At 54.1% G+C, this 26,469-nt stretch overlaps 2 protein-coding genes across 7 annotated transcripts in view; one reads left to right on the top strand and one right to left on the bottom strand.

The window, feature by feature from the left end:
- PEBP4 (phosphatidylethanolamine binding protein 4) overlaps positions 1-26,469 on the bottom strand; it is a 184,978-nt gene that overhangs the window by 16,063 nt on the left and 142,446 nt on the right. The gene's annotated exons all lie outside the window — the stretch shown is intronic.
- LOC124237673 (uncharacterized) overlaps positions 1-26,469 on the top strand; it is a 41,774-nt gene that overhangs the window by 7,910 nt on the left and 7,395 nt on the right. For 2 of the 5 annotated variants that reach the window (XM_046657626.1, XM_046657625.1), the window contains exons 2-6: positions 2,309-2,424; positions 2,580-2,674; positions 4,018-4,167; positions 21,017-21,068; positions 21,614-21,989. In XM_046657626.1, the coding sequence (XP_046513582.1) occupies positions 2,309-2,424; positions 2,580-2,674; positions 4,018-4,167; positions 21,017-21,068; positions 21,614-21,877 (677 nt within the window). In that variant the 3' untranslated portion in view covers positions 21,878-21,989. Of the gene's footprint in view, positions 1-2,308; positions 2,425-2,579; positions 2,870-4,017; positions 4,168-12,142; positions 12,257-13,023; positions 13,994-21,016; positions 21,069-21,613; positions 21,990-26,469 lie in introns of those variants that run through there. The other 3 variants (XR_006888063.1, XM_046657627.1, XR_006888064.1) reach the window with 3 other exon arrangements.

Here is a 26,469-nt window from a genome sequence, read left to right as displayed (position 1 = left end):
CAAGTGCCCTCAGCGTGAGCGATGAGCACAGCATTGGAGGACCCGCACCTGTCAAGTCTGTCAAGTCTGTCAAGTCTGAGCAGAGCAGGGCTTTGGAAGGAGAGCCTGCAGGAGGGAAGGGGCTCTGAGAGCCTCCCCCTCACCTGGCTTCCTCACCTCGAGCCCCCTCTCCTGGCCTCTCCCACCTCCCCGGTCCCCAGGTATGCTGCTTCTTGTTGAGATAGGCCTGGGGCACAGACAAAACTTCCTTTCCCTTCCTATAGTTAAGACAGGTTGACATTTTCAAAAGGAACTTGTCTAAATGCTAAGATTAAAAAAAGGAAACAATTACAGACATTACGAACAGTGTGGAAATAGTCTAGTTTCTAATCCTCGAGGACAGTGAGAGCCCAGGATGGCTTCTCAGGATATCTGGACGGAGCACTTGAGGAGTTTGGGTGGGTGCTTGGGAGGACGTCCTGGGCCCTCCTAAGTGTCAGGGACCAGAGGGCCTTGGGAAGGCAATTCTTTTCCTTATCAGCATCCTCTGGAAATGGGGTCTGATGCCCAGCATCCTCCTAGCAAGGGGAGGGGAGTAGGGGTGGAAAGTTGCTCATTAGGACCCTTAAATGCTCAGGATATAAGAGTGGTTTCCCCTTTTCTTAGAAGTTGGCTCCCAATGTGTGTGTGTGCGTGTGCACGTGTGTACATGAGTGCATCCCTGTGTGTGCATGTAGGGTGTGTGCATGACTGCCTGGCGGAGGAATTGGCACAAATCATTCTAATTGCAGAAAAGATGCTTGACTCTCTGGATACTCTGGAGGAATTTCTGAGTTTGTAGAACATGAGACTTCCTTTCCAGCTCTCCCCTACTTCAGAACCCACTGCTTCTCTGTCAAGCTAGTTTGGAACTGGTGTGTGAGACGCTTAAGAAAAGTTGGGGCTTGACCAAGAGTGCTAGCAACCCCACTCTTGGACCAGGGTGATGCAGACTGTCTTACCAGACTGTTCTGGCTGCCTTGTCTCAGGTCAAGTAAAAAGCGCAGTGCTGGAAGCTGGGAGGCTGCCCCTACCCACTATTACCTTACATTTGTAACGAGCTTTTAGCATTTATCCTTCAGGGCACGTCGGGCTGATAGATCTCACTGCAGCCCTTGCATGGGAAGGGCAGAGATCCATCTCCCCACCTGACTGGAAAGAAAAGTAGAGAAGTCCAGCTTCTCAATGGCTGGGCCTGCATCCTGCCCTCCTGTGTAGCGCTGAAGACGCTTTGCACATGGTTGGGTAGTAGGTGTTGTCAGTGTCCTGGCCGCTCCCCTGGCCCTTGTCACTTGGGTGCTCGCCAGCTCCACTTCAACCTACTTCTCCTGGCCCAGGGCGGCTGCTGGCCTCCAGAGCCTGCTTTAGCACCTGTGCAGTCGGGCAGGCCTATTGGGGTTTTAACGTCCCCTGGCAACAGCTCTAAATCAACGGCCAAGGGGAAGTGGTGCATAAATCCTCCACTCCTCGGCTCTTGGGGGATGAGGGAGTGGGGTAGTTCTCACTCCAGGTACCACAGTGGAACTTGTTTGCTCGTGAACTTTGATTGGGTGCTTTCCTTTTCCTGTCTTAGCCACTCCCTTACTGGTGCTCCCTTGTACCCCCTTGAAAATAAACTCCTTGCACTAGAATCCTTGTCTCAGGCTCTGCTTCTGGAGGAACCTGAGCTAAGACAGTAAGGGTCCAATAGACACTTGTGCAATGAATGGAGAAATGAGTACAGGCTTTGTCTAAGCTGTCAGAGATAGTTGGCCTCAATGCCAGGGCTAGCAGCCTGGACTCCTGACTCTCTGTCCCACTCTCTTCTGACGGACCACGTGGCTACTGTCTGGACCTGGATCCTTCTGCATTCCCGGGCCAGGCCCCAGAGTCCCCTGACAGAATTGGTCCCTGATACATTAAACCCTTGGAGAACAACAAACAGATGAGCCAACTAGATGAAAGTCACCTCTCTCCAGAGAGCCACATTTCCTGAGAATCGTAGGTCCAGAAACACCCCTCCCCCAGCCTGGGGAACTCCTTAGGCAAGGGCTCTTTGAGGCCTAGTGGCCAGATTTGGGTTGCAAGGTCTGTGAGGTGGGTGGGGAAGGGGCCTGGCTCGGCGCTGGTCCCAGCAGTGGGGCTGGTCCACTTTCCTTGTTCCTCTTCAACTACCCCCAGGCACACCTGGGGTGTCTATGAAGGCCCCAGGACTTGGGCTTGCTGGCCCCCGGAGCAGAGGGTCAGCTGCACATTTCCTTGAGCGCGGGAGATGATTTACTCTCTGTCCCCCCCTCTTCTGTCTGGACAGGTGGATTCAATCACTTCTGCTTTGCTGCAAGCCCCAGGCAGAGTGAGAAGTTTCACTTTTTGATCTCTCTGTGTGTGTGTGGGGTCATTAGAAGAGTCCTGGACTTGAAAAGTGAGGTACAGAAAGGTGTCGTGGAGATAAGGGGAGGTGGAGGGAGAAATGAGCCAAACAGAGCACTTGGGGGAAAAGGAAGAAAAAGGAATATAGAAGCAGAGTTCTGGGCTCTCTGACACTGGCACCAAATGAGAAAGCTCCTTGCTGTTTTGCACAGCTGCCTGCAAGCTGCCAAGTGGCAAAGGATCCAGGAAAAGGCACAAGACTGGAAAGTGCTACCCAGCAATCTGTGTATTCTGCACTTAACAAGGGGTGAGTAAGTGGAAGGCATCGACAGCTCTGGGCTCTGAGATCTCTAGGGGCTGCAGCTGCCAGGCCACCTCACGCCAGCCTTGGGAGGACCCAGCCCTGGAGACTGGTGCCTGCTCCAAAGGAAGGGCTGCCATCAATTCATCCAATAGCCTGCCTTTTGCCCTGGAGCTGGAGAAAGAAGGACCGGCCACTGAGGTAGGTGGAACGGAGTCCGTGGGAAGTGGTAAGAAGGAGGCACAGACCTGAGCCCTCCTGGGAGCTGAGTGCTTCTAGACTCCAGGGTGTAGGATGGCCAATTATTTTGTGCACAAGTTTCCCTCAAGAAGTGTTAACATCAAGACCTGATAGGCCTCTTCCTGGCATCTTCATGGGCAGTGGAGGCTTCACAGTGAATATCGTCGTTAGGATTTGCCAGCACATTCTTGTGTCTTGCACTGACGGACAGCAGGATCCTTGGATTTCGATTCCTAGTTCGCATTCAGATCTGGAGTCAGTTACTTCCTTGGGTTTCCAGATGCCGGAATGGGGTGGGATGGGACGTGGCTGAGGGGGAGTGATCTGCTTCTTGGAATAAGTTGTTACCCAAATGGGAGTGGCTTCTCCCAGGGCTTCACCACTCTCCATGACACTGGGTTAAGAGGCAAGATTTCCCAAGGTCAAGGTTGTCTGTGGCTTCAAAAGTATAGGCTGTCCCAGCCCTTTGTTCTTGGCCATGTGGTTCCCAAGTAAGTCACATTGTCTCATACCTGTGTGTATGTGATGGTATCTAGCATCGAGATTGCCCCAAGGAATGATGGCTGGGGAGATGGCTAGATAAATGAATCAATGAATGAGAAGCCCTTTGTTGGTGATAGAAATATGAATAAGACACATTTTATGGTATCGAGTAACACTTGGTCTAGTGGGGCAGAGAAATTAATGAGGGAATAACTCTATTATAGGCCTGAATAGTTTAAGTCTATCGGAAATGCTGAAGGAGCATAGAGGAAGGAAGTAGTAACTGCTTGGGGGCAGTGAGCAGGGAAAGCTGCTGAAAGAAGGCCATACTCTATCTGGGCCTTGAAGGATGTGTAGGAGTTTTTCAGTTTTCCAGTGGACAAGATAGGGGAGGGGAAGGGCAGCTTAAGTTGGTGTAACTGAATAAGCAATGTATAAATGTGTGAATAAGATATGAAACGAGCATCTGTGTCTGGAAGAACCTCAAGATGAGGCTGGAAATGTAGACTGGGGCTTGACTTCAAGGCAGGCAATGCTTCTGATTTCTGAGTATCAAAGATAGCAGCAGCCTAAACTTTGGGTCCACAGACCCCTGGCAAGATTTTTTCTGTTTTCCAAATGCTCAGCAACTGTGTCCCAGGAGGATCATCAGAGGGGGTTGGAGGACCTCTGGTCAAGAAAGGATCCGGGTGGAGCCAGGCTTTGGGACACTGCCCATGTGGCAAGTCAGAGCTGGATGGAGCTGAACCCCATCATCATGGCCTCACTCAGAGCAGGTGAGTCTGGGACCCCTGAAACCCAAACACCTCGCTTTTATGAACTGGAAGTGTTTGTTTCAGGTCATTAAAGTAGTATATGTTCACTGTAGAAAAATTTTAAAACACAGAAAAAAAATTAGAAAAGGAATCCCGTGGATCATTCCGCGTAGAGATAACTGTCCTGAGAACACCATGGTCCCTTCTTTGCATTTGGGTCCCAAAGCTTCTTGTCATACAAGTGCCAGCTTCGAGCCTCTGGTCCCCTGTGGGGGTCTGCATTAGCGGGACACCCATCTGACCTCTCGCTTGGGGAAACTTGCTCAGGTTACTTTCAGTCCCTGAAGCTCGGGGGCTGGTGTGAACCTCAGGAGATGAGGAGCTCAGCCCTTATCTGTCCTTGCCTGCAACATGTCACCGCTTCTCTGGACACAGCTCCAGGCTAGGGTTGGGCCAGGGGAGAAATAAAGGACACAATGTATGGTCTCATTAAACGTGTTCCACCTGGGAACGGACAAGAAATATTAAGATAGGTTGAGAGTGAGCATCGTGAGTTGATAGCTAAACATAGTTATTACGCACCGATGTCAGTTCAGACTAAAGACTGCCATTTCTAGATACACGGAACGAAAGCTGAAGCTTTCATCATCAGCAACAGGGTGCGGAATGCCTCGTTTATCTGGAATCGTGTAGGGAATTGGGTATTCTTCATAAGCACATTTTCCCTGATCTCTTGAATCTTATATTTTTAGCTCCCAAACTCCTTTTCTCTTAACTATTTTGGATAGTGATCTCATTAAAGCACTAGTTCTTGCCTTAAACACACACACAGAGAATATCTTGTGTAATTTTAACACCATTGTGGTTGCAACAGTGAATAACCAATTTTGCACCCTGCTACAGCACCAGACTGCGATGCTGAACAACAAATAGAAAGAACGGGCCGTTCAGCCTTCCACCTGCTCAAACCTCTGTAGGAGCCAATAACTGAATATTTATGTAGTAGTGGTCACTGCATAAAGAAAGGGGAACCACCTCTTGCAGGGTGCCTCTGGTGCGGTGGGCAGGCCGCCAGGCAAGCATTCTTTAGAGAAGTTAGCTTACTCTGGTCCCCGCCTTCCAGGACATTTCCTGCTAAGGCACAGTGACCAGGAGACCCCGCCCGGGAGGGCAGAGGCCCACTGCCCTGCTGGAGGAGCTGTGTTTCATGGTCTGATTTCTGGGAAATCGTGCCATCCAGTTAAAAGCGGCCCCACGCGATTAGTGACTGAGCTGTTAACACAGCCGTTTGAAAGGGCAACCTGGGCTTCAGTCCTATGTCATTACCAATTAGCTACTTGACTTTGAGCAAGACAATTTCTCAGCGTCTCAGTTTCCGTACCTATAAGGTGGCAATGATAGTGACACCTGCCCTGCTTTCCTCACAGAGTTGTTTTGAAGGTGCAATTAGGAAATGGAATATTCTAAAGTCCTGCGGTGCTGTCCAAATGTATGGGTCATTATGGTTCTCCTTCCCTGGGCTCAACGGAGGAAGCGGCTGCCTAGGGAGTGGAGGGTGAGCTGGGGCCAGGGTGGGGATGGGGACACTGCCTCTGTCTGCCCTCCCTCAGAACCTATCCTGCGAGCCATCTTTTGCTGTGACAGGCCCAGGAAATCTCCTGGCAGGGTCAACCTCGCGAGGCTAATGGCTTTGCCGTGGGCTTGGAGGTGACTCAGCTGTGGATGTGGGGCCTGTCCTGCTGGGTCTGCACTCACCCGGGGTGCGCAGAGCGCGTGGCACATAATGTTTATTAATATGCCTTGATGAGAGGCATTAATATCTCTTAATGACACCATCTGAGCCTGGCCTCCTTCCTTCTTTCGCTCCTTGCTCCTCTCTCTTCCCCCATCACATGGAGACACACACACACTCACAGATAGAGTAACGCAGTCCGACACAGAGGAGGGTCAGGAGAGAGAGCTGTCCAAGGAAGGGGGCTTGGATGGGGGTGCAGCCACAGGGGTCAGGCAGAGGATCAGGGGTGAGGGAGGAAGCAGGATGCTGCTGGCACTGCCATCAGGTGGAAACTTGGCCAGGAACTGCTTGGTGATGGGAGCAAGGGAAGCAAAACAGCGGCAAGACTTTTCCAAAGCTGGTGGGAAGGGCCAGAGCAGCAGGCAGTGCGAGAGATAGGAGAGGCTGGGGCTGGGAGGGGCTGGGAGGGGCTGGGAGGGGCTGGGCCCTGCCGGCCCAGGATGGGAAGGAGCCTAAAAGACCTGCAGGTCACTCTCATGCTGGGTCTGAGAGGGCCCTGGAGTGAGATCCAGAGAAGGGGAGAGCAATGTGTCATACCCACTCACACTCACACATGTTCACACACATACACACACAACACACTTACTCACATGCACACTTACACATGTTCACACACATACACACAGCCCCACAGGTACACACTTGTGCACACATACCCATAATGTTTTCACACACATGTATACTCACACGCATGCACACTGTCACACACAGACACTTATATACATGCTCACATAACATGCACTCATATACACTACACAGACACTCACACAATCACATATATACACATTCAGACACTCATATGCACTCTCACGTAGACACTCGTACACACTCACATGCTCACACACAGACACACACTCCCATACACGTGCCTAGACACACTGGCTCTTCTGGGCAGCCTTTCACCGGTGGCCACGTCAGGGGCTGAACTTGGAGGGAGAACCAGGGTGAGGGGACATTTGGGGAGGGGGCTGGTGGTGAGGCTAAAGTGTGGACTGTGGGATTAGGAAAAGCTGGTGTGGGAATCTCCAGGCCCCTGGCAGGAGCCCAGGACAAAGAGATGACTGATTAGGACTGAGGTCTGTGAGTAAGAACTGAGCTATTCTCTGTCGCCCTCTGAGAGTCTGAGCGCCAAGGGGAGGTAGGAAGGAAGGGGGCTGTGGCGAAAGAGGCAGGTGACGGCAGCGGGGGGCTCCCTGCCCCTGCCTCACTCTCAGCTCCGTGGTAGGAGGCTACAGGTTGGCCTGCTCCCCTCTTCGAGCAGCAGCAGCACAATCAGGAAATGGGTACAGTTAATCCCCCCACACACAGGGCTCAGGAAACTTCAACCCAGCCAGAGGGGAGGGAGCTGCAGTGCCTTCTCCTCAGGCCTGGCTCTTACTGCTCCCTGCCTCTCACCTCCAGCATCCAGTCTTTCCGGCTTGGTGGCTGCAACCCCAGGACGGGAGGACAGCAGGACCTGGGGAGGAGGCAAACTGACCAGACTTTGCTTCCTGACTCCAGCTGGACAGGGGGTGCCCAGCAGCCCCTCACCACCCACCTGGCCTGGGGAGTGGCGCCCCAGGGTTGGTGAATGGTGAGGGGGCACTGGCATCTGGACTTCTCCCAGGGGTGGCTGTGAGAGCTGCATCGGGGCTATCCCGGGTTCTATGGAGTAGGGACCACATTCACTGACTGCTGTGGAGGCTTCTCAGAGTGCCTGGCTCCTGCGCTATTGTCCTTCCATCTCCTCTCTCTTTGCCTAAGAGGTGCCCCTCAGCCCCCACCCTGTTCCGTCCTGTTCTCCACTGCCCACCAGGAAATGGCGAACGGTCTCTCGGCTGCTCTGCACTCCCTGTGTTCGGTCTATGAGATGCTGGTAGACCTAGAGAACCCAGGCCATAAAGGCTGTAGGGGGCGGGGTGGGCATGGGGCCTGGAGCCAGGAGTGGGAGCCCCGCGGGGGGCAGCTGGGCGCAGGGTGGGAGGCAGTCTCCCAGGCTCTCTTCTCTGCTTTGGCTCCCTCCTCTGGTCTATTTTAGGTTTCCATACTCGGCTCCAGGGGAAGACAAGACATAATCCATACATTTGGGCCTCCTCTCTCCTTCCCCACCAAAGGGCCTAGAACCAGGGCTGCCTTGTGAAAAGGAAGAAAAGGGGGAAGGAAAGAAGGAAGGACGTTAGGAGAGAGGGACTTTCTGGAAGAAAGCTTGGGATCAGGAATTTTGAGCAAGAAAACATATTAGAAATGCAGAATCTCGGGCTCCGCCCAGCCATGGTGAATCTGAATCTTCCTTTTAACAAGGGCCTGAGGTGATGCCTAGACGTTAATGTCTGAGAGGCTCTGCCTTGGGGTCCTGCTCCCAGGGCCCTGGGGTCTCTGGACGGCAGAGGACTCCTCAGCAGACCTGTGGTGGCAGCAATGATGGAACATTTGAGTTCTTCTCCCTGACGGTGTCCCCTTTCCAGTCTCTTCCAGGCTCTGGAGCCCTCTAGGGATCACCCTTCCCCGGGGCAGGACCTGGCTGACCTTTAGGTCTGGAGGTGGCCTCAACTCTCAGGGCTGGTTGGGCCCCTGGGCAGTCAGAGGAGGTGGGTAGGCTGGAGGGGTTGGGGCTCAGCTGGGACCGAGAGACACAGGCCTGGTGTGCACATCCTCTTTCCTGTGCCCTCACTTGGGGCTGCAAAAAGCAGCCTGGATCTGTAACTCTTGGCATTGCTTGCTGCTCTGAGCCTTTGAGTTTTTGGAGTTGGGCAAGGCGGCCCCTCTCGCTGGTGGGGGACCTGGTGACCACACCTGGGTGCACTGTTTGATGGCTGCTCTGGAGGGTGTTTGACACACCCAGTGGTGCTCCCTTCTCCGATCACACTTCTCACTCCCAACTCTGTTTGAGGATGGGGAGCGTTTATTCCCCAGGTGTTCAGGGACCTCCAGGGAAGGAGGAGGAAAGAGAGCACTGCTCTTCTTTGTGGCCTATAGACAAGAGGAGGGTGTGCAAGGCGGCAGGGCTTGTGAGTCAAGACGTGCTCTAGGGCCCTGGTGCCAGCAGGAGGCCTGCAGCTGAGTGACTTCCTTAGTTTTCTGTCCTCAGAGATGCCCAAGCAAAGCTGCCATCCCTGACAGGCTGCCAGCCTGCCCTCACGCTCCTCAGCCACGCCAGGGCCTGTTTGATGGGCCTTGGGGCCCCTGCGGCCCGTGTCAAGCCAGGCTCATTTCTCTAGGCCAAGGGAACAGTGAAAGTGACCTACCAGGTCCTGCTGGGGTCCAGGGCCACACAGTTGTCTGGGGCAGGGGTCGGGGGAGGGGGCTCTACCGCCCTCTCTGGGAAGGCCAGCAGTGCCTGGGTCACCATGCTGCACCTTTACTGGGGGGTCGTCTGTTAAGGGCCACTCAGCTGAGTCCACAGGCCAGTGGGGAGGTTTGTGTGCAGAGGACCCTGGCTGCCTCGGATGGGTGCCCCCCTTTCCTCCTGGCAGGTGGAGAGCTGGAGGGGGGGCCAGTTTTGGGGCTTGGCTTCCAGCCTTGCAGGGATCATCATAGGTCTCAGAGTGTGTTGGAATGAGTCTTTGCACAACCTTAAGGAGGGCCCAGCAGTTCCAGGAGACAGTACCCAGGGTTGTGAGGAGATGGGAGGAAAGGGGATGGAGTGATGGCAGAGAAGAAGGCCAAAGGGAGTTGGGGGACTCCACAGCGGCTGACTCCCCAGGCTTCCGGTTCTGGGGCTCAGCCCGCCTCCTTCTGGTCCCTACCCATGGGGCTGGGTCTCAGAGACCTTGCACCCTAGGAGTCTGGGATTCTAGGAGGCTAAGCCAATCCCCAGGCCATGCTCCAGGGAACGGAGACAAACTTCTCCCCAGAACTTTTTCTTGCGAGCAGTTAATTGCCCTGGCGTCTGAGGCTGCAGTGTACACGCCAGGGGACTTTAATGAATGCAGATGACAGCTGATTAATCTGCCGTCTCTGGAGCCCTGCTCCTCTCTGTGGGGTCTGGCTACGCTCCATTCAGCCTCAATGGCCTGCACCAGCGGGGTGGGCTCCAACCTATTACCACTGGCGCTTCCCACCCTAATGGGGAAGAGGGCAAGCCCCCGCCCCTCCTCTGCGCCCCTGAGCCTGCAGTCTTGTCACACACGAGGGGCTGGCCTGGAGGAGTAGGCTTGCCCCTGCTGGACTCTGTCACTGGGCATTTCCCTACAGGAAGGGGGCCGATTGCATGGAGAGACCCAACCAGCTGCTCAGTGGGATTCGTGTGAAGGGATTAAATTTAGGGGCACTGTCTAGACAATGGCAGATGGTTGGTTTTTCAGTTACTTGCTGACCGTGGACTTGAGAGAGCAGCCAGGCCATCAGATCCTTCCCACTCTGGGGAAAGGCCCAGAGAGAGGTGCTGGGGCCAGGGGAGAGGCCCTCTTTCTCTCCCGGCTCTGCTGCCCAGGCTCCCGGGAAGGCCACAGCTGTGGGGCTTCATAGGTGCCGAGCGCTGTGCCGCTGTCGGGGTGGCTTACAGTCTGGTGGGGACACGAGAGTAAAGAGGCAACTACAGATGTGAGGAGGTCCAAGAGGAGGACACAGGGGCCTCGTTCTGGGCAGGGAGGCCTTCCTGGAGGACACAGAGTGGGCTCTCCACCCGAGAGTGGTGCTTGCCAGAGGGAGGGGAGGCCCCTATTCCAGACTCCAGCTGCCAGACCTGAGTTCCTTCAGGACGTCCTCATCCCCAAGAAGCCCCAGGCCCTTAGCACCTCCTCCTGGAGCTGCTTGCCCCTCCCTTTGGGCTGCCTGGCTGCTGGGGGAGGGAGGATTGGTGAGGAGGAGCGTGGAGGGAGTGAGAATCAGGCCTGGAGTGGAGGCTGCTGACCTCCTCCTGGGCAGGACCCCCACCGGGAAGCAGAAGCAGAGGTCCCTTTGGGGTAGAAGCCCCCTCAGATTCCACAGCAATAAAGAAGGGGCCCCGAGCTCAGCTCGCTCTTGCCACCGCAGCCTCTAATGACAGGGTTGGGGTGTAATGAATATCTGTGTGCTCATAAAACAGGCTAATGACTGCCCTCATTTAATGGACCCCTTTCATCCTCACCCATTCCCAAACCAGAAGGGACCATCCCGGGGCTGGGCCCTGGAGCCTGGTAGCAGCCACAGACCAGCTCTTTGTGGTGGGGGTCAATTCGTTCCTGAGCCTGAGGCCCCTCTGGAGGGAGACTGCCTTTTCCTCCTCCATTCCTTATCTAGTTGAAACAGCCCTGAGGAATTTAGGTCGGCTGACTCTGGTGACCAGCCTTAGGAAGTAGGCAGGGGATAGGGAGGGAGGAAGCATATACACCCTGCTTCTTAAGAACAGTGTCGACACTTATAACACATGGCGGCAGAGAAAGAGCATTTAGCCCCCGCTGGCTGCACCACGCCCCTTTCCTCTGCCCAGGTACGGATAGGAGCTCGCAGATCATCCCAGCGTCAACTCCAACACCTGAGGAGAGCCAGACCAGAGGAGGGAGGCGCTGGGCCTGCTGAATCACTAGCACCTGTGTTTTGCTTGGGCTGTCTCCCGCTCAGGGACTAGCCAAGCCTGACCCTGTTTGGCTTCCTGGAGCTTGGTGAGATCACAGCCCGGGGTGTTGTGGCTGCAGGCCAGTGTGACCTGCTATGCAGGGAGTATTTTTAAAGAGATACTTGCCCCTGTGTTCCCAGGATTAGCTCAATGAGAGATTCAAGTTGTTCTTTGAGTCCTGCCCCCTGCAATTTGATTACAGAAATTGGTCAGGGGAGTGTGAAGTCATTTGGGATAAAATGTGTAGTGGAAATAAACAATCCAATCCACTTGTCATGGACCAGCCCTGGGGGTGGCCAGGGGTCCCGGTGACTGGTAGCATCTGAGGGAGGGGGATGGGCAGAATCAGAGGCCCCAGGCCCCGAAGGATGGAAGGACAGTCTGATTTGTTTTCCTCAGACTTCTAGAACTCCTGACTGTGGCCTTCTGGGTAGATCCTGGACAGGAGCCACAAGTCACCATGACAGGGTCTGCCAGTGGCAAGAAACTCGTTAATGAGTCAGCCTCAGTGTTCCCATCCAGGCACTGGTCCAGCCCTGCCTCCAGGCCACCTGCAGATAATTGGGGTCAATGGAGGGCAGAGGATCCCACGAATGCAAGTTCCCGTGCCTTTAACTGTCCTCCTGGGTTCTTATCCTTTCCCCTTGGAGACAAGTGCCCTCTTACAATGTGGGGCAGAAGAAAGCACAGCTCTCGGGTCACACAGAACCTCTCAGGGGACACCTCAGGAGGAAAGGAACCTTCAGGGAGGTGCAGGTCTTCAGTTCTGGGTTCAGGAGAGTGGGGAGCAGGCAGGAAAGGTGAGTCACTCGGAAGGAGGTGGTGTCGTGGTTATTAGAGAGTAACAGCCACCGTCCTGGCGCGTGTCGGGCGCTTTCCACTCTTGCGGTGTTTCAGGCACTTTTGTGTTGCGGTGTCATTTAATCCTCCTTCGCAAGGAGGCAGAAAGGGCGGAGATTACCACCCCCAACTCACAGGTGGGGAACACAAGCCCTTGAGAGGTTAAACGACTGCCCGAGGTTAGAGTCTCAGGTGGCCTGGGCCTGGGGTGGAATCTAGGCCTCTGACTCAGAGTCCGCTGCTGCTGTGCCTACACTTCACAACAAAGCGGGCTGTGTGGAGGAAGTCAGGTCTGAAGAGAAGACATGATTCCTCTTCCCTGTGCTGGGATTTCTTGGGTGACCCTGGATGTGCTCCAATCGGGCTGACAGACCAGTCTGGGTCTTCCTAAACCTCTCCTGGATCATGCCCAGGCCTGGACTGGGACAGCCACTTTCTCCAGGGCCTTCCTGACTTAGGGGACCCTGAGTGCCACCGTGTGGGGCTGAGAGGGGTATGGGCTGAGACGAGTCAACACTTTACAAGTCTTGGGTCCTGCAGAGACATCAGCAACCTTATGGGGAAGTGAGACTGGAGGGCCAGGGGGTGGCCAGGTGACTGGGGGAGGGCCCAGGGCCCTGTGGCTAGAGGTTTTACCCATGGAGGCCGAGAGCTTTCCTCGAAGCCCTCATCTGCTTGACCAATAAGAGTTGAGGTTCTTATGAGCTTGGCTCCTGTCTTTTCTCAGTTTCAGATGCCTCCTCAGAGTCTCTATCTTTCTAGTCCACTGACACTTCTCTTCCGCTGTGAAGCCTCCTCGATCGCCTTCCAGGGCTCCCCCTCACCCTCTGCGCTGGGCTCCATCGTGGCACTGACCCCACTCAGCCTAGAACTGCAGCTGCTTGCTCTTCTGCCTCTCCTCGGACCGCCGGCTCCTCCAGAGGATCTCGTCCCCCTACGTCTCTGTCTTCGGCGTTGTGGCAGGGGGAGACGTGGTAAATGTCTGAGGCAGAAGGGGAGGGACTGAGCACGCCGAGCGCCTGCCTTGTCCACGCCTTCCCTGTTCATCGGTGCACTTGATCACCTCAAAGCCCGCAAGGCAAGGGACCGAGGCTGCGGGGAGGGCGGTGACTCGGCCACATCATTAGGTAGCACAACTGGAATTAAACCCAGCTATTGCTGATTTCAGACATGATGCTCTTTGCCCAACTCAATACTGTCTCTCAAATGTTCACTTAGAAGAATGTGGGAGAGTGACAAAATGGATTATGTGTCTATGGAGTTGAATCAAGGTGTTGTCCCTGGCTTGAAAAATGCACCCAACTTGTGGCAGGAGAAGCATTTTTATTTCATTGGATCCAGCTTCCTTCCTTCTTTTCAAGAAACATCCTTGCCATGGTGAACTGTGAAAGAGCCTCATGGCTGTCCCCGTGCCATGTGCCCTTCCAGTGAATCCAGGTGCTCAGGGCTGGAGCCACCCTGGGGGCTGGAGAGTGCCCTGGGCACAAGGGCTGATCAATTTGGGGACAGGATGAGCTCTTTTTTCAGTCTGGAAAAGCACCAGTTGCCCCATCTGTGGCCCCTGGCTGTGGGATCTGTGCTTCTGTCCTCGGACCCTTCTGGAGTAGTGTCAGTCCCATGGACTGCAGGAGGTGGTCACATCTCCACTGTGGGGAAAGCCAGAGGATTCCTCTTCCCATCCTTCCCCTTCTCTCTATCCCAGCGTCTTCCTCCTCTGCTGTCTCTCCTCTCTCTAGTCTCGTCTTCCTCAGCCCTCCCTTCTACCCTCTTTTTCCCTCTCCCCTCCTTTCCCTTCTGTTCTCCTTCCTTCACGGGGAACCTTAGCCCCCTATCAGGAAACAGGTTTCTTCAGACCCTCCGATCCCCGAGTCTGCCTCCTCTGGATTGGCGCTGTCCATCCCATACAACACTCTGTGATGATGGGAATGTTCTGGATCTGCGCTGTCCTGTATAGTAGCTGCCAGTCATATGTGGCTACTGAACACTGCGATCGTAGCTTGTGCTGCTGAGGAACTGAATTTTTACGTATTTTATTAGATTTTAATTAATTAATTAATTAAAATAGGCACATATGGCTAGTGGCTACTGACTTGGACATCAGAGCTGTAAATGATACCAAGTGCTGGACTCCCAGGGGGTCCCTGCAGCTGTCCCCCATCCTTGTCCGGGCCCTGCCCTCCCTCAAGTGCTCTCCCATGCTCAGCTTCCTATTCTGCACCCTGTGAGAAGCCACGGAAGCCTGGGTTCGGGGCTTGGAGCTGGGTGACCTCGGGCACTGGATCTGTGAGCCTCAGTGGCCTCTTCTGTGAGATAATGAGGGTAATTTCTTAAGGAAGGTGCCCAAGCTTTAAGGATTCCTTTCAGCTCTAAGTTCTGTGTGTCTTTGGGCGGGAGCCTGCTGTGACCAGATCTGGGTGAGTCAGTGCGAGCAGCAGGGCGGTCAGTCTGTGTGTGTGTGCATGCATGTGTGTGCACATGCTGGGGGGGGCGGGTGCTATGAAGGGCAGCAGTGAGACCCTAGAGGCTCCTGCTTATCAGTCTGACCCTGCCTGCCTGACAGCCTGAGACCGGGAAAAGGGTTAAAGGCTCCCTCGTTAGGGGAGGTTGCAGCCGGACTCCACTCCCGGCAGGCGTTTGCCCGCTCCCTGGCAATTCCAACTACTGGCAACTCCTCGGCTATTCCAACACTGCCCCAGACTTCCTCTTTTGCCATAAAAGTCTCCCGGAAAGCCTTCCCACAGAGGCCCCGGGGCTTTCTCAGGGAATGTGTGAGTGTGTGTGAGCACAGGCACTGTAGAGCAGGAGCCCCGGGCCGTGTGCACGCTCTCCCACAGAGCCGCAGGCCCTGGTGCTGAAGGGGATGTCTGTCCCAGCTCCAGGGGGAGGGAGGAGGTGGGCCTTGGCCTAGACTGAGCCCTGGCTCCTGCGATGCTTAGACTTTAATCAGCTTGAACAACTGGGACACATGTGTGCACACACACCCGTGCACACACACTGCATGGGGAGGTGTGTGGAAGGAAGAAGAATTAGCCTTTGCTGCTTTGCTCTCCCTCCAAGCCTCAGTTGCAGCAGATCCCCCACATCTGGAGGGAAGAGGGAGATCCTTGGAGAAAGGCTGTTCTTAGGCTCACGGGTGTGATGGAGGCTCCAAGCCTATGGCTGAGGCGGAAGGGACCATTGAGAGGAGCCCTCTGGGGACAGGGGAGAGAAGCCCACCAACCAGGATGTGACGGGACACAGCCTCAGTGCGGAGAGAAGACAATGCCTTCTCTTCTGCTCCAGAAGGTGCCCAAGCCACGGGGGTCCTGGGTCACAGAACCCACCTGGTGGGGTGTTGCATCAGAGCAGAACTGCACGGTAGATGCCTTGGGGGAGAGGGCACTGAGGGCTTGTGATCCTAATTTTCCAACCTTCAGGTGCTTAGGGTTGAATCCTTGGCCTCCACTGGCTCTGCTCACCATCTCCAACACTCTTCTGCGCTAGTCTGCACCCAGATGGAGGTGGTTGCTGGGGGCGAGCGCAGAATGCAAGGTGTGAACCAGCGGTCACCAGGCTTTAATCAGCCCTGAGTCAGAGAGGTGGGTGGGAACACCTTCAGGTGGTCTTGGGGATCCCCCACAAGCACGGGCTTCCTGGGAAAAGACAGCCCTCCCTGACTGGGAACAGACGAGGCCTTTCTCTGCTGACACTATACACCCCAGGAGAACAGAGAGGCCACTCAAGTCTTGAACGATTGAGAAGCAGACCTGCCTGGAGGCAGGGAGTTTGACCAGAGGACTTGTTGGGTCCCTTCTGACTCTTGTCATTGCACACAGAGGACTCACCACATCAATGCCTCTTGGCTCCAAGGACCTACTGAGAGTTTGCGGGATCCCACTCTTGGGCCTGGGGAGACGACATTCTGGGGTCAGGGGATGGAGAAGGGTGTGGGGACAGAAAGGGGTATCCCACAGAGCTCTTTTAGAGTTTGTGAATTTGCTCCAGTGTTTTTGCTTCCCTAGAAATAGGAGAGAGAGTGGCAACAGTTGGTAAGGTCTGAAGATTGCTTTTTGCTTATGCGTGGTCTTGGTAAGAAAGTCATGGGGTGTGTTCCTCCTTTATCATAGCTGGCAGCCCGGATTTCCCACAATACAATGAATGGGAGCCTGAGGTCTGGCTGGTTGGCAGCTTCCCCACACGTCTCTGTGGGCCTCTGTGTAGTTCTTCCTGCTTTAGATCTGTGGGCAAGAGGTCCCCTCTGTGTAATGTCAGCCCTAGGAGCACAGCTGCCTTCCCAGGCTCAGGACCTCCCTCTAGCTTGCTAGAGCTCAAAGCCACGCCTGCCCCAGCCCCTGCCTCTACCCATCTCCTCCTTCCCTAGACAGGGCCATCACCACCCAGGGCACAGCGACCAAACACAGCAGATGGATCAACTCTCTGAGATGGTCCCTGTTTGCCTCTTTGTTCGAACATTGCCACCCCTTCCCTTCCTTTGAGCAGATTCCCCACATAGGTGGGTGGCTGCAGACAGTTGTGGAAGCACATATGAGCCATGGATGATGAGATCTGAAAGGGAGTTTGGAAATCCTTTAGTGGGGTCCACCCTCTGCATTTTACTGAGGAACTAATTCAGGTCCGCAGCATCCGTGGGACCACTTACAGCCCACGTGAGTCTAGACCTCATTTCTCCTGATTCCCAGTGTGAGATAATTTATAAGAAATTACCTTTTAATTTTCCCAGGGGCTTGGATGGGCATGGGGCTGAAATTTGGAAAAATTTGGGCAGAATTTTCTCTTTTTCCAAAATCCAGGTGGATGGTTCTGGGCAAATGGCTGGTGTTTAATAAATGCCTGTGGATTGACCTGCATCTCTGGGTGACTCCTCTCTCACCTTTTGTAGGAAGGAGGGGCAGACCCTGCAGGGGCTTGGTTTATCCCTTCACTGCTCTCATCCTCTAGATTTCCACTCCTGCTGAGCAGGTAGAAAGGATGATGCCAGACAACCCACTCCCCCATCCCTAGGGTCACACTGTGCGCTCTCTTGGCTTCCCTCAGTGCTAAGACCTGAGCAAAGGTGTCAGTCTATGCAACGCAGCCACCTTGACTAACTGTTAGAGAAATAAACAAGATGGTATTGTGCCGAGGGGAGAAGAGTTACATCAAAAGTATCTCAGAAAGGAAGAAAGCCAAATTTTTATGTGAGATGCATGGATGGGGGAGAGAGAAAAAAATATTGCCTGGGTAATTAAGCTAATAGGTTTCTTAAAGAATGCCCTTGTGAGTGATGTTCAACACATTCAAGTGTTGACAAGAAGGTATTGAACTTGACGCCCACGCAGCGGGCAGAAGCATGCTCTCGGTTCTGACATACCTTCTTTGTCTGAAACTTGTAGTAAAACTCCGCACTGGGTTGTGAAATCTGTCGCAGGGAATCCGGGCTGCAAAGGCTCCAAGGTCAAGCCTCCTGCTTCTGGATAGATTTGAAGTGGGCGAGGGCGGCCACCCTGAACTCAGTTCCCAAATTAGAAGAGCAAAGGCTGGGTCTTCGACTCATAAACCTAGAGATGCTGTTATGTCTGTGTGAGACCTGGGGGTCTCTGAGGGCCCACAAGACAATTTGCAGCTCTTTTGGGGTGCTCAGAATGAAGCTCTGTCCCTTCCCTCCAAGCCCCCACTGCCTTGGAGAACTTGAGTCTGATACCCAGGAACATCTGTGTGATCCTAGGGTTTCCCTCTCATGATGAACTGGTGGAATAACACAGGGGACTATGTGAATACGGACTTTCCCTTTCTCTTAAATCTGTAGTAGGGAGAGAGGTCCCGAATCATTGGTGGGCTGGTGGAAAGGAGCCTTGCCTTGGAGGAGGAGGAGGGGAGTGTGTGTCTATATGTTTGTATTTAAAGAAAACTTTGTGTTGCTCTTGTCTGAAACCACAGGAACATAAATTACCACTCTTAAAACAAAGGGGAGCCCCCTTTTCCATCAGCCTGGCTCAAAGGCCCTGAATAAGGATGGGCTCTTTGCCTCTTTGCCTGCTGCTGGCTTATCAGCCTGCCTTCCTGCCTGGCTGTCATCCATTCCTCTCATCATCAGTCATCTACTCATCCATCTTCTCTTTCTGTTACCTTAGGCTCAGACTTATCAGGTGATCAGAGTTTTCAGGCTGGGACCTGAATCTCCAGGACTCTGTCACAGTTATGGTGGCCAGATTTGTAAAGTGGAAAAATGGTGACGTGACTGTCTTTGTGGAAGAAATTTTCTTTCTTAGATACTTAGCAAAACTCTTTGACAATAAAGTAACCTAAGTCAACGGTTGTCTGGTGACCCTGAGGCAGCTAGCTCATCTTAAGGGGACAATTTAAAAAACCTGAATCAACACCCATGGTTAATGGGTTTCCAGCCTGGTGGAAAGACCGGCGCTGCCCCTCACCTGAAGTCATACGTAAAGGCGGTGTGTGTCTATGCATGTGGTAGGAAGAGCGGGGTGAATTGGAATTTCCCCTCATTGAAAAACAGCAGTCAAGGAAGGCAATCCCCCAGTGCAGCTGGAAAGCCTGGGTTAGCTCTTGGCTCTGTCCTTCGTACCGGCCCTTGTTCTGGGGGCTCTTTTCCGCCTGGAGAAGCCAGTTCCCACCCAGGCAGTCCCACTGTTCAGGAGATGTAGGATTCTGGGGTTTGTACATACTCCTAAGACATTTCTGTTTCTGGGAAAAGAGAACAATTTCTCATCTTTCTGCCTACCTCCCGATGCCTGAGGATGTAGCATTAGAGAAAAGGCTTTGGTTGAGTAGGGATACCTGATAATTTTACAATCAATTTCCCATTCCTCCAATACTCTCGGTCCTCCTTCTCCATCACGGAGACAGATGGCTGCTATGTCTCTCTCTTTTCTGATTGTCCAGTTTGAATTTTCTAAGAGCAAACTGAGAGGGCTAATCGGATTCCCCACTCGCCTGTTTGACACAGGCGTGTGGCCAGGGAGTAGCCTGGCAGCCTAGTTCAGCATACTCTTGTTGAGTGCCTACTATGTACAGAGCCAGGGCCGGGAGCTACAGGACCACAGTTCCTGCTCTGAAGAAGTGTTCCGCCCATAGGAGCCCCAGCGCTGCCCATACCATCCCTTTAGTCCCAGAGGTTGGGCATGGCCTGCTCAGGAGCTAGGAGGGAGCTGTGAACATCCCAGAAACATGCAGGTTTCCAGAGAAGTCACTTCCTTGGGTGATTTCCCATTTCCTCCTACCTCCCAGCATCGAAACTGGGGGTGCTACGTAAACTTTGACGAGGAGTCAATGATTCAAGTGCATCGGGATGGACTTCTAGCTGGGATATCTTTTCGTGTCAAACTCTTTTTGAAAATAATTTTTCCTCCCTTGGAGACACCTAGCCAGAGCGAAGCAGACTTCTTAGTCTTGACAAAGAAATCAGAGCGGCAATACTGTTCGTGTGTTTCGTGTGGACGCACAGTGCTTAAGCGCTTGAGAGCTAGGCAGCATTTGCAGCTGCCAAGAGATTGAGGTTGAACTCCAGGGCGGAGCCCTCCAGAGTAGCTACCTTGCTGAAGCCCTTCCCAGGGCACCATTCCTTGTGGAGGAGGGCAGAGGGCTGCAGCCAGGGTCCTGGGCTCTGGGCTTTGCTGTGCTGGTGGGGAGCCTCAGCATTGGCTTTTGGACCAGACTTCCTCGCGCCGTGGGAGGTGTGAGGGCTGGAGCCGGAGGCAGGAAGTGAGTGCAGATGGGCTGCTCGGACAGCTGTGCGGGGAACAGCACATCTGTCAGGGCGAGTCTGCTGGGGCCCCTCCCCACAACTTCTGTGCTGAGTTTTCCCATTCAACAGGGTGTAGGCTGGGGTTGGGTTCCAAACAGGGAAAACGATGGGAAAGGAAAGTCTGAAGACAGAGGCTGGAGCTAGGAGTTGCTGGGAGGGTACCTATGAAGAAAAGGATGTCTCTGTGCTCTGGGGGAGCGGAGGGACAAAGGGAAAAGCGAAAAATGAAAGCAAATGGATCAAACTGCGTCTGCTCAGGATGGGCTCTGGGCCTTGCGGTGGCTCCTGAGTGCCCAGGGTCTGGTGTCTCCTCCTCTGTGGGGCTGCCTGACCGCTGGCCTCCCCTCTCCAGATGGCCTCCTCTCCTGGCGCTCCTCGAATGTCTTCCATTGTAGGGTTAAAGGCCCTGAGGTAACTGCTCCTTTTCTGTCTTACCTACTAGACTGCAGGTGTCCTAAGATCAGAGACCCTATCTCCTTCATCACTGAATCCTCACACAGCAGACACTCTAGAAGTTTGTTGAGTAAATGGTTTTGTGGTCTAAACCAACACAATGTTTCCTATTCAATCCCTCGATTTTCTCTAACTGACTTTAAATATTGCTGGGAAATATTGCTGGGAAAGCTGATCCCAAGCAGGCAACAGGAGAGATCTTTGGGCGATAGAAGTCAGATCAGACTGCTCATCGGGAGTTTGCCTGCGGGCCTGAGGTTGGCTCACCATTTTATCCTTTCTAGGGAGCTGAGCAGAGAGGGAAGGCTCATTGTTCTAGAAAATGTACACACTGATTTGGCCCCATGGCCATTTCCATGTCCTCCTCGGGCAGTTGCTCCTCCCTCTGTGCAGAGCTGTGAGCTGCCTGGTATCGAGCCAAAGCAGCAGGAATTATGGGTCACGTGGACTTCTGCAAGTAGGGAAGGCTGAGGGTTTCCCGACGTCAACCCCGCCATCTCCTCTCTCTGTCTGGTTTTCACAGTGAAATGAAAGGAGATGGGAGTTTGAATTCTAGCTCTGCTGTGCGGCCATGGGTGAGTCATTTCTCCTCTCTGGGCCTCAGTATTTTCATCTCTACAATGGGAAGGCTGGACCAGATGAACTCTGAGATCTCTTCCAGTTCTTAATTGTCACAAATCTGGTAGGATAATGAGTAGAGAAATGGCCTTGATGTTTTACACTGTCCCCTGAGAGCCTGGGCCGGGCATTTCCCTTCCCTTAGGCTTGGGGAAGGGGGGAGGGCCCAAGAAGCCCCTGCCCCACTCACTGACCCCCGTGTTTGCCTCCTGCCGCTGCCGTGGCTCTTCCGGGATGAGTTAGTCGGATCCTGCTTGGAGTCAGAAGTTCTATGTGAACGATTTTTAAATGTTTCTCAAGCTTTTACTCCTGTTTTCTAGCTCTAGTGAGGGTAACAGAAGGGCCAATAGGGAGGAAGGGAGGATTGAAGTCCCAGGGGCTCGGGGCCCAAACGGGACACGTCCACTCTTCTCTAACATTGTTTCCATCATTGTCATCATCATTATCATCATCACTGTCACCCATTATTAATATTGTTAAACATTTCTTGTTCTTCATTCAGCAATGTGCAATGGAAGAGAAAGCACCAGAAGGTCTGGCCACAAGAAGCCTGCCCTGTCCTGGGCATGTCTCAGGGCATGGCTGGTTTCTCTGGTCCTTACACGGGAATTCAGTCAGACCCTCGGCAGGAAATGGGGCCAGTTACCCAGAGTGCCTCTACGTGAAAGTGCTCTCTTCTCTGGAGAAAAGACACTGTAATTCCAAGCTATTTCTGCTGCTGTCCATCTGTGTCTCGTTTATCTTTGTAGCCCCAACAGTGCCTTGAACAGGACCACAACAAAAGGTGCTCACTAAGTGCTCGTTGTTAAGAATTATTATAGCGATGTCTTACAATACATCCGGCAGGGCAAGTGTGCCTAGGCGTGCTCAGAGCACCCCTGAGCTGCCATGAGCTGAGAAACGTATGAACTCCTTGTCTGGGGTGTTTTCCCTACTCACTCACAAGTCCTCGGGCTGCAAGGCTGGTGTGGGACTGTTGAGGCAGGCGGCACAGACTCAGACAGGAGGTGAACAGCTGGCGCCTCCTTCTGGCCCTGCAGGGCTGAAGCAGGCCCAGGGAGGGTTTGTGCGGAACCTCAGCCCCTTGGCTCCAGAACGCGACCCTCCTGCCCCAGACCCTTCGCCTGAGACAGCCCAGCTCAGGAGAGCGAGTGGAGAGCGCGGGAAGCTGCTAGGTAACTGCTTTAACTCCTTGTCAAAAGTCAAAACTGGTGACTGATTCAGCCCGCTCTTCTCGCCAGATTGGCTCGGCAGCTTTGCTGTTGGCTGCACGAGGCCTCGGCCCTTTTGTGACTGGCTCTCACACCCTCTGCTGGATGGATCTGTCAGCTTCCGCGCTGGCTGACCTCAGCCACTGCCCCGTCACCACTCCTCCCTTAGATCTTTTCCACGTGCGTCCAGTCCCACACCTTGATGTCCCTTCCCGCCTTACAAAAAGAGGCCAGGGAGAGAGCCCATTTCTGTCTGTCCCCAAGAGCCGTTCGCCTGCCCTCTTCATTTTGCACCCACTGGGGGAGAAGGGGGCTGTGGGCTGCTGCCCCGACAGCCGGCCTGTCTGGACTTCTGGCTTGCCAAGGTTGGGACTGCTGGGTTCACAACTCAGGGGCCTCTCGCCTCTGCTTCCCGAGTGAGCACGAGGCCTCACCCAGCGCCGCCCCCCCCCCCCCCCGCCGCCCCGGACGTGGGCCCTGCAGGCTGAGGGCTGCCTGGGGGAGGCCGGCGAGGGCCTGTGCTCACCGCCTCAGCTCTCACTTTCCTTTGCAGAAGGAGGTGCTGGGGGGGGGGCTCAGCCCGTCCCAGGCTTCCGGGAGACGGGCACAGCCTTCTCAGTGATGTGATGACAGTTTGTGGAGAAGCACAAAGGGCGCCCTGGCAAGACCCATGGCGTTCATAATCGTGAGATCCAGGGATTGTTTTATTTAATCTGTAACCAAACAACCCTCCATGGTTGGAATTACTTCCATTTCACAGGTGAGGAAACTGAGGCTGAAAGTGATCGGGTGGTTTGCCAGACCTGGTAAGTGGCTGAGCTGGGCCTTGAACTCACACCTCTGTGATTCGGAAGCCCAAGCTGGTTCTGCCACACTGTTTTCCCAGGGCCTTCCTGGGACCGGTCCCCGAGGCCTTTAAAATGCTTATACATCTTGACAACTTCAAGGCAACTGCCCAACTAGACCGGGAAGTGAGACCACCTTGTGCTCCTCCTGCTGCCTCCTCCCGCCCAGCAGCACACAGACACGATCTGCTCACTCTCACGGACTCCCTGCGGGCTGAGGAGGGTGGCGAGTGATCCTCGCTTCCATTTCCCAGGGAGGAAGGGGAGGCACAGAGGGACAGTGGGCTGCCCTAGGTCACACAGCCAGCTGGTGGGAGAGCCGGGACTGGAAATCAGACACCCCTGCCCTTGAGGGCAGTTGTTTAGCTTGATGAATGTGGGCTAGAATCACAGCTGAGAGATAGCAAATTGGGGTGCTCTTCCTGAGGGGTGATTTAGGGCTGAAACAGCTCCAAGATAGTTGGGCTTGTATTGAAAAAGGAAATCAGAGATGTATATATATTCAATCTGTATGAAAAGAGGGAGGCGGCTGGGACTAACGGTCACCACCCTCCTGGCTTGTCGGCTGCAGCCCCTCATCAGCTCACGCTCCCCAGCTTCCCTTCCCGGATGCCCTGGGGCTCAGAGGCAGCTGTGGTGTGATGGAAAGAACATTGGCCTTGAGATCGTGGGACCTGGGGAGTATATTCACCAGGGGCCCCTAAAGGAATCATTTCACCTCTCAGCTTTTCCATTTTTCACTCAGAAAATGGGGATACTAACTATATGAAATAGACGTTGCGTGTGAAATATTTCATCATAAACTATAAAGCCTGCACACAGAGAAACTACTGGTGTTCCCGTTAGCCTGATTTCATCTCTAGATCTAAAAATCTAAAATCTAAATCTAAAAAGACCTTTTTTTTCTTGAGGAAGATCAGCCCTGAGCTAACATCCACTGCCCATCGTCCTCTTTTTGCTGAGGAAGACTGGCCTTGAGCTAACATCTGTACCCATCTTCCTCTATTTTATACATGGGATGCCTGCCACAGCATGGCTTAACAAGCGGTGCATAGGTCCACTCCGGGGATCCCAACTGGTGAACCTCGGGCTGCCGAGGTGGAACGTGGGAACTTAACTGCTGCACCACCGGGCCGGCCCCTCTAGCTAGTAAAGACCTTTTTAAAAGTGGTTTTGAGCTCTGGGTCCCAGAGCAGGACTGTCCTGGTCAAATGTCTATCCTCCCTCCTGTGTCTTCTTCACTCAGTGCCAATGTCTGGTACTGAATCGGGTGTTCCCTATGCGGCCCCATGGGCCCTAGTGGGGCTGCTCACTTTCTGCAAAGGCCCACAGGGTAGATGTTTGAGGCTTGGTGGCCACATACGATTGTGGGCGCATGTTCTTTGTTTCTTCTCTTACAGCTCTTTAAAAACGTGAGACCATTCTTAGCTCATAGGCCCTACAAAAATGGGCTGATCTGGCCTACGGGCTGCAGTTTGCTGCCCCTGGTCCAGGGTAAAGGTGGGTGGAGGGGAGTTTGGAAGTAGACAGAAAAGGCCTAGAACCCCAGGGTAGCTGTCTGCCTTTGGTCCCCTCGTTCGTCCTCTCTCAGACTAGTTCACTCATTGGCCTTGTGGCTGTAGCAGTGCCTCCTTCACGGGGCTGTGTCAGCCCTGCGCATGGAGTGCTGCCCTGTAGCAGGCGCCCGAGCGGCAGGGGCTGCCACCATTATGACTGTTGCATGAGAGGCTGGCCCACCCTATCCTTGGTGTTGTAGGGCAGCCCTCTCCTAGTGTCTGGGATATTTTATACGGTGACTGCGGCCTTGCCTCAGGGGAGAGGGCTGGAGTTTCATGAGGAAAGGAAGACCTGGGGTTACGTTGAGGGGCTGTTGTGGGGGTTGGAGACCTCGGCTTTGTCTTGGGCGGGAGTGGGGTCTGGGAGTCTGCAGGGCTAGAAGAGACCCCACATAGACCAGGGGCCAGGGAGGCCCAGGGCTTTGCCCAGGGAACACAGGGGCCTACCTGGTCCCCTTGAGTCTTGGCTTCTTGTCAATGGAAAGGCTAGAGGAGGACAGCAGTTCTGAAGAAAGCGAGGAGCAGAGCAAGCTCTTTTCATCAGCAGTCACAGCGACCGTGTACTGAGCGCCTTCTGCATCCTGGGCGCCCTGCTGGAGGTGCACACCCGCTTCCTGGCAAGCCCAGGCCCTGCAAAGGGCTTGCGGCTCACGGCCGCAGGGGCTGGAGCAGGTGAGACCTGCCCGGAGCCTGTGCGATCCTGCTTTCTCTGATGTCCCACTCCCTCATGTGACCCTAGCTCTGCCTGTGGGCTCAGGTTTGAGTGGACACCGGGCCAGGGGCGTTTGAGAGCATGACTCTTCCTTTTGAGTAGTGTAGGGGGAAGTGACCAGCTCCTCAGCTGTCAGAACTCCATCATCACCCAGCTGTGGAACTGGGAGCATGGCCTGTGGTGTACCTGTGCCGCCCCTGGCTGGTTCTGAGGGCATCACCTAGGACCGGCCTCCCAGGCTGTAACTCAGCACTGTGACATGGAGCGCAAGGGCCATGTGGTCATATCCCACACATCCTGCTCATTTTTGTGTCCCCTCCCACCTGTAACGCACTGTTCCTCTATCTAGAAAAAGCCCTTCCATTGCTTCTTTACCTGGTAAACTTCTTAGTCCTTTAAAACACAGCTCAAGTGTCACCTCCTCTAGGAAGCCTACCAAGACTACCCAGGCGCAGTTAGTCCCTCCCTCTTCTACCTTCTGGCATTTGATTGGGCTTCTCCTGTTGCGCTATTTTAAAGGGCACACCTGAGGTCAGCACTCCTTATGCCCTAAGCCTTGTGTGAGGTGCTTCACTGCAGCTTGTATTTAACATTCACAGACTGACAAGGCGGATAGTCTTAGCCCCACTTTGCAGATAAGGAAACTGAAGCTCAGAGCAGCTCAATAAGCTGCCCAAGTTCACGCAGCTGTCAAGTGGTAAGGCTGGGATCTGAATCTGGGCAGTTTGACTCCAGTGCCCTCCCTTTACCCACTGACTTATGTTGCCTCCCTTACCTTACTTGTGATTACCCCAAACCGTGAGGATACGTTTATAGGTCTGTAAATGCCTCATGAGCAGAGCCTGTGCCTCACTCATGTTCGTTGCCCTAGAATGGAGCACACTGCAGTGCACACAGTAGGTGCTTAGTGGATGCTTATGGAGGGAATGTTGAATAAGGAGGCTGTGGGGGCCGAAGCCACTGAAGGAAGGTGGGGTGCCTGGGAGGGGGAAAGGAAGACCAGCAGGGGAGACAGCTGAGTGGGTGGGGGGCAC

The sequence above is a fragment of the Equus quagga genome, chromosome 3, assembly GCF_021613505.1.
Source record: "Equus quagga isolate Etosha38 chromosome 3, UCLA_HA_Equagga_1.0, whole genome shotgun sequence".
NCBI classification, from domain to species: Eukaryota; Metazoa; Chordata; class Mammalia; order Perissodactyla; family Equidae; genus Equus; species Equus quagga.
This window is presented reverse-complemented; position numbering and strand designations above follow the sequence as displayed.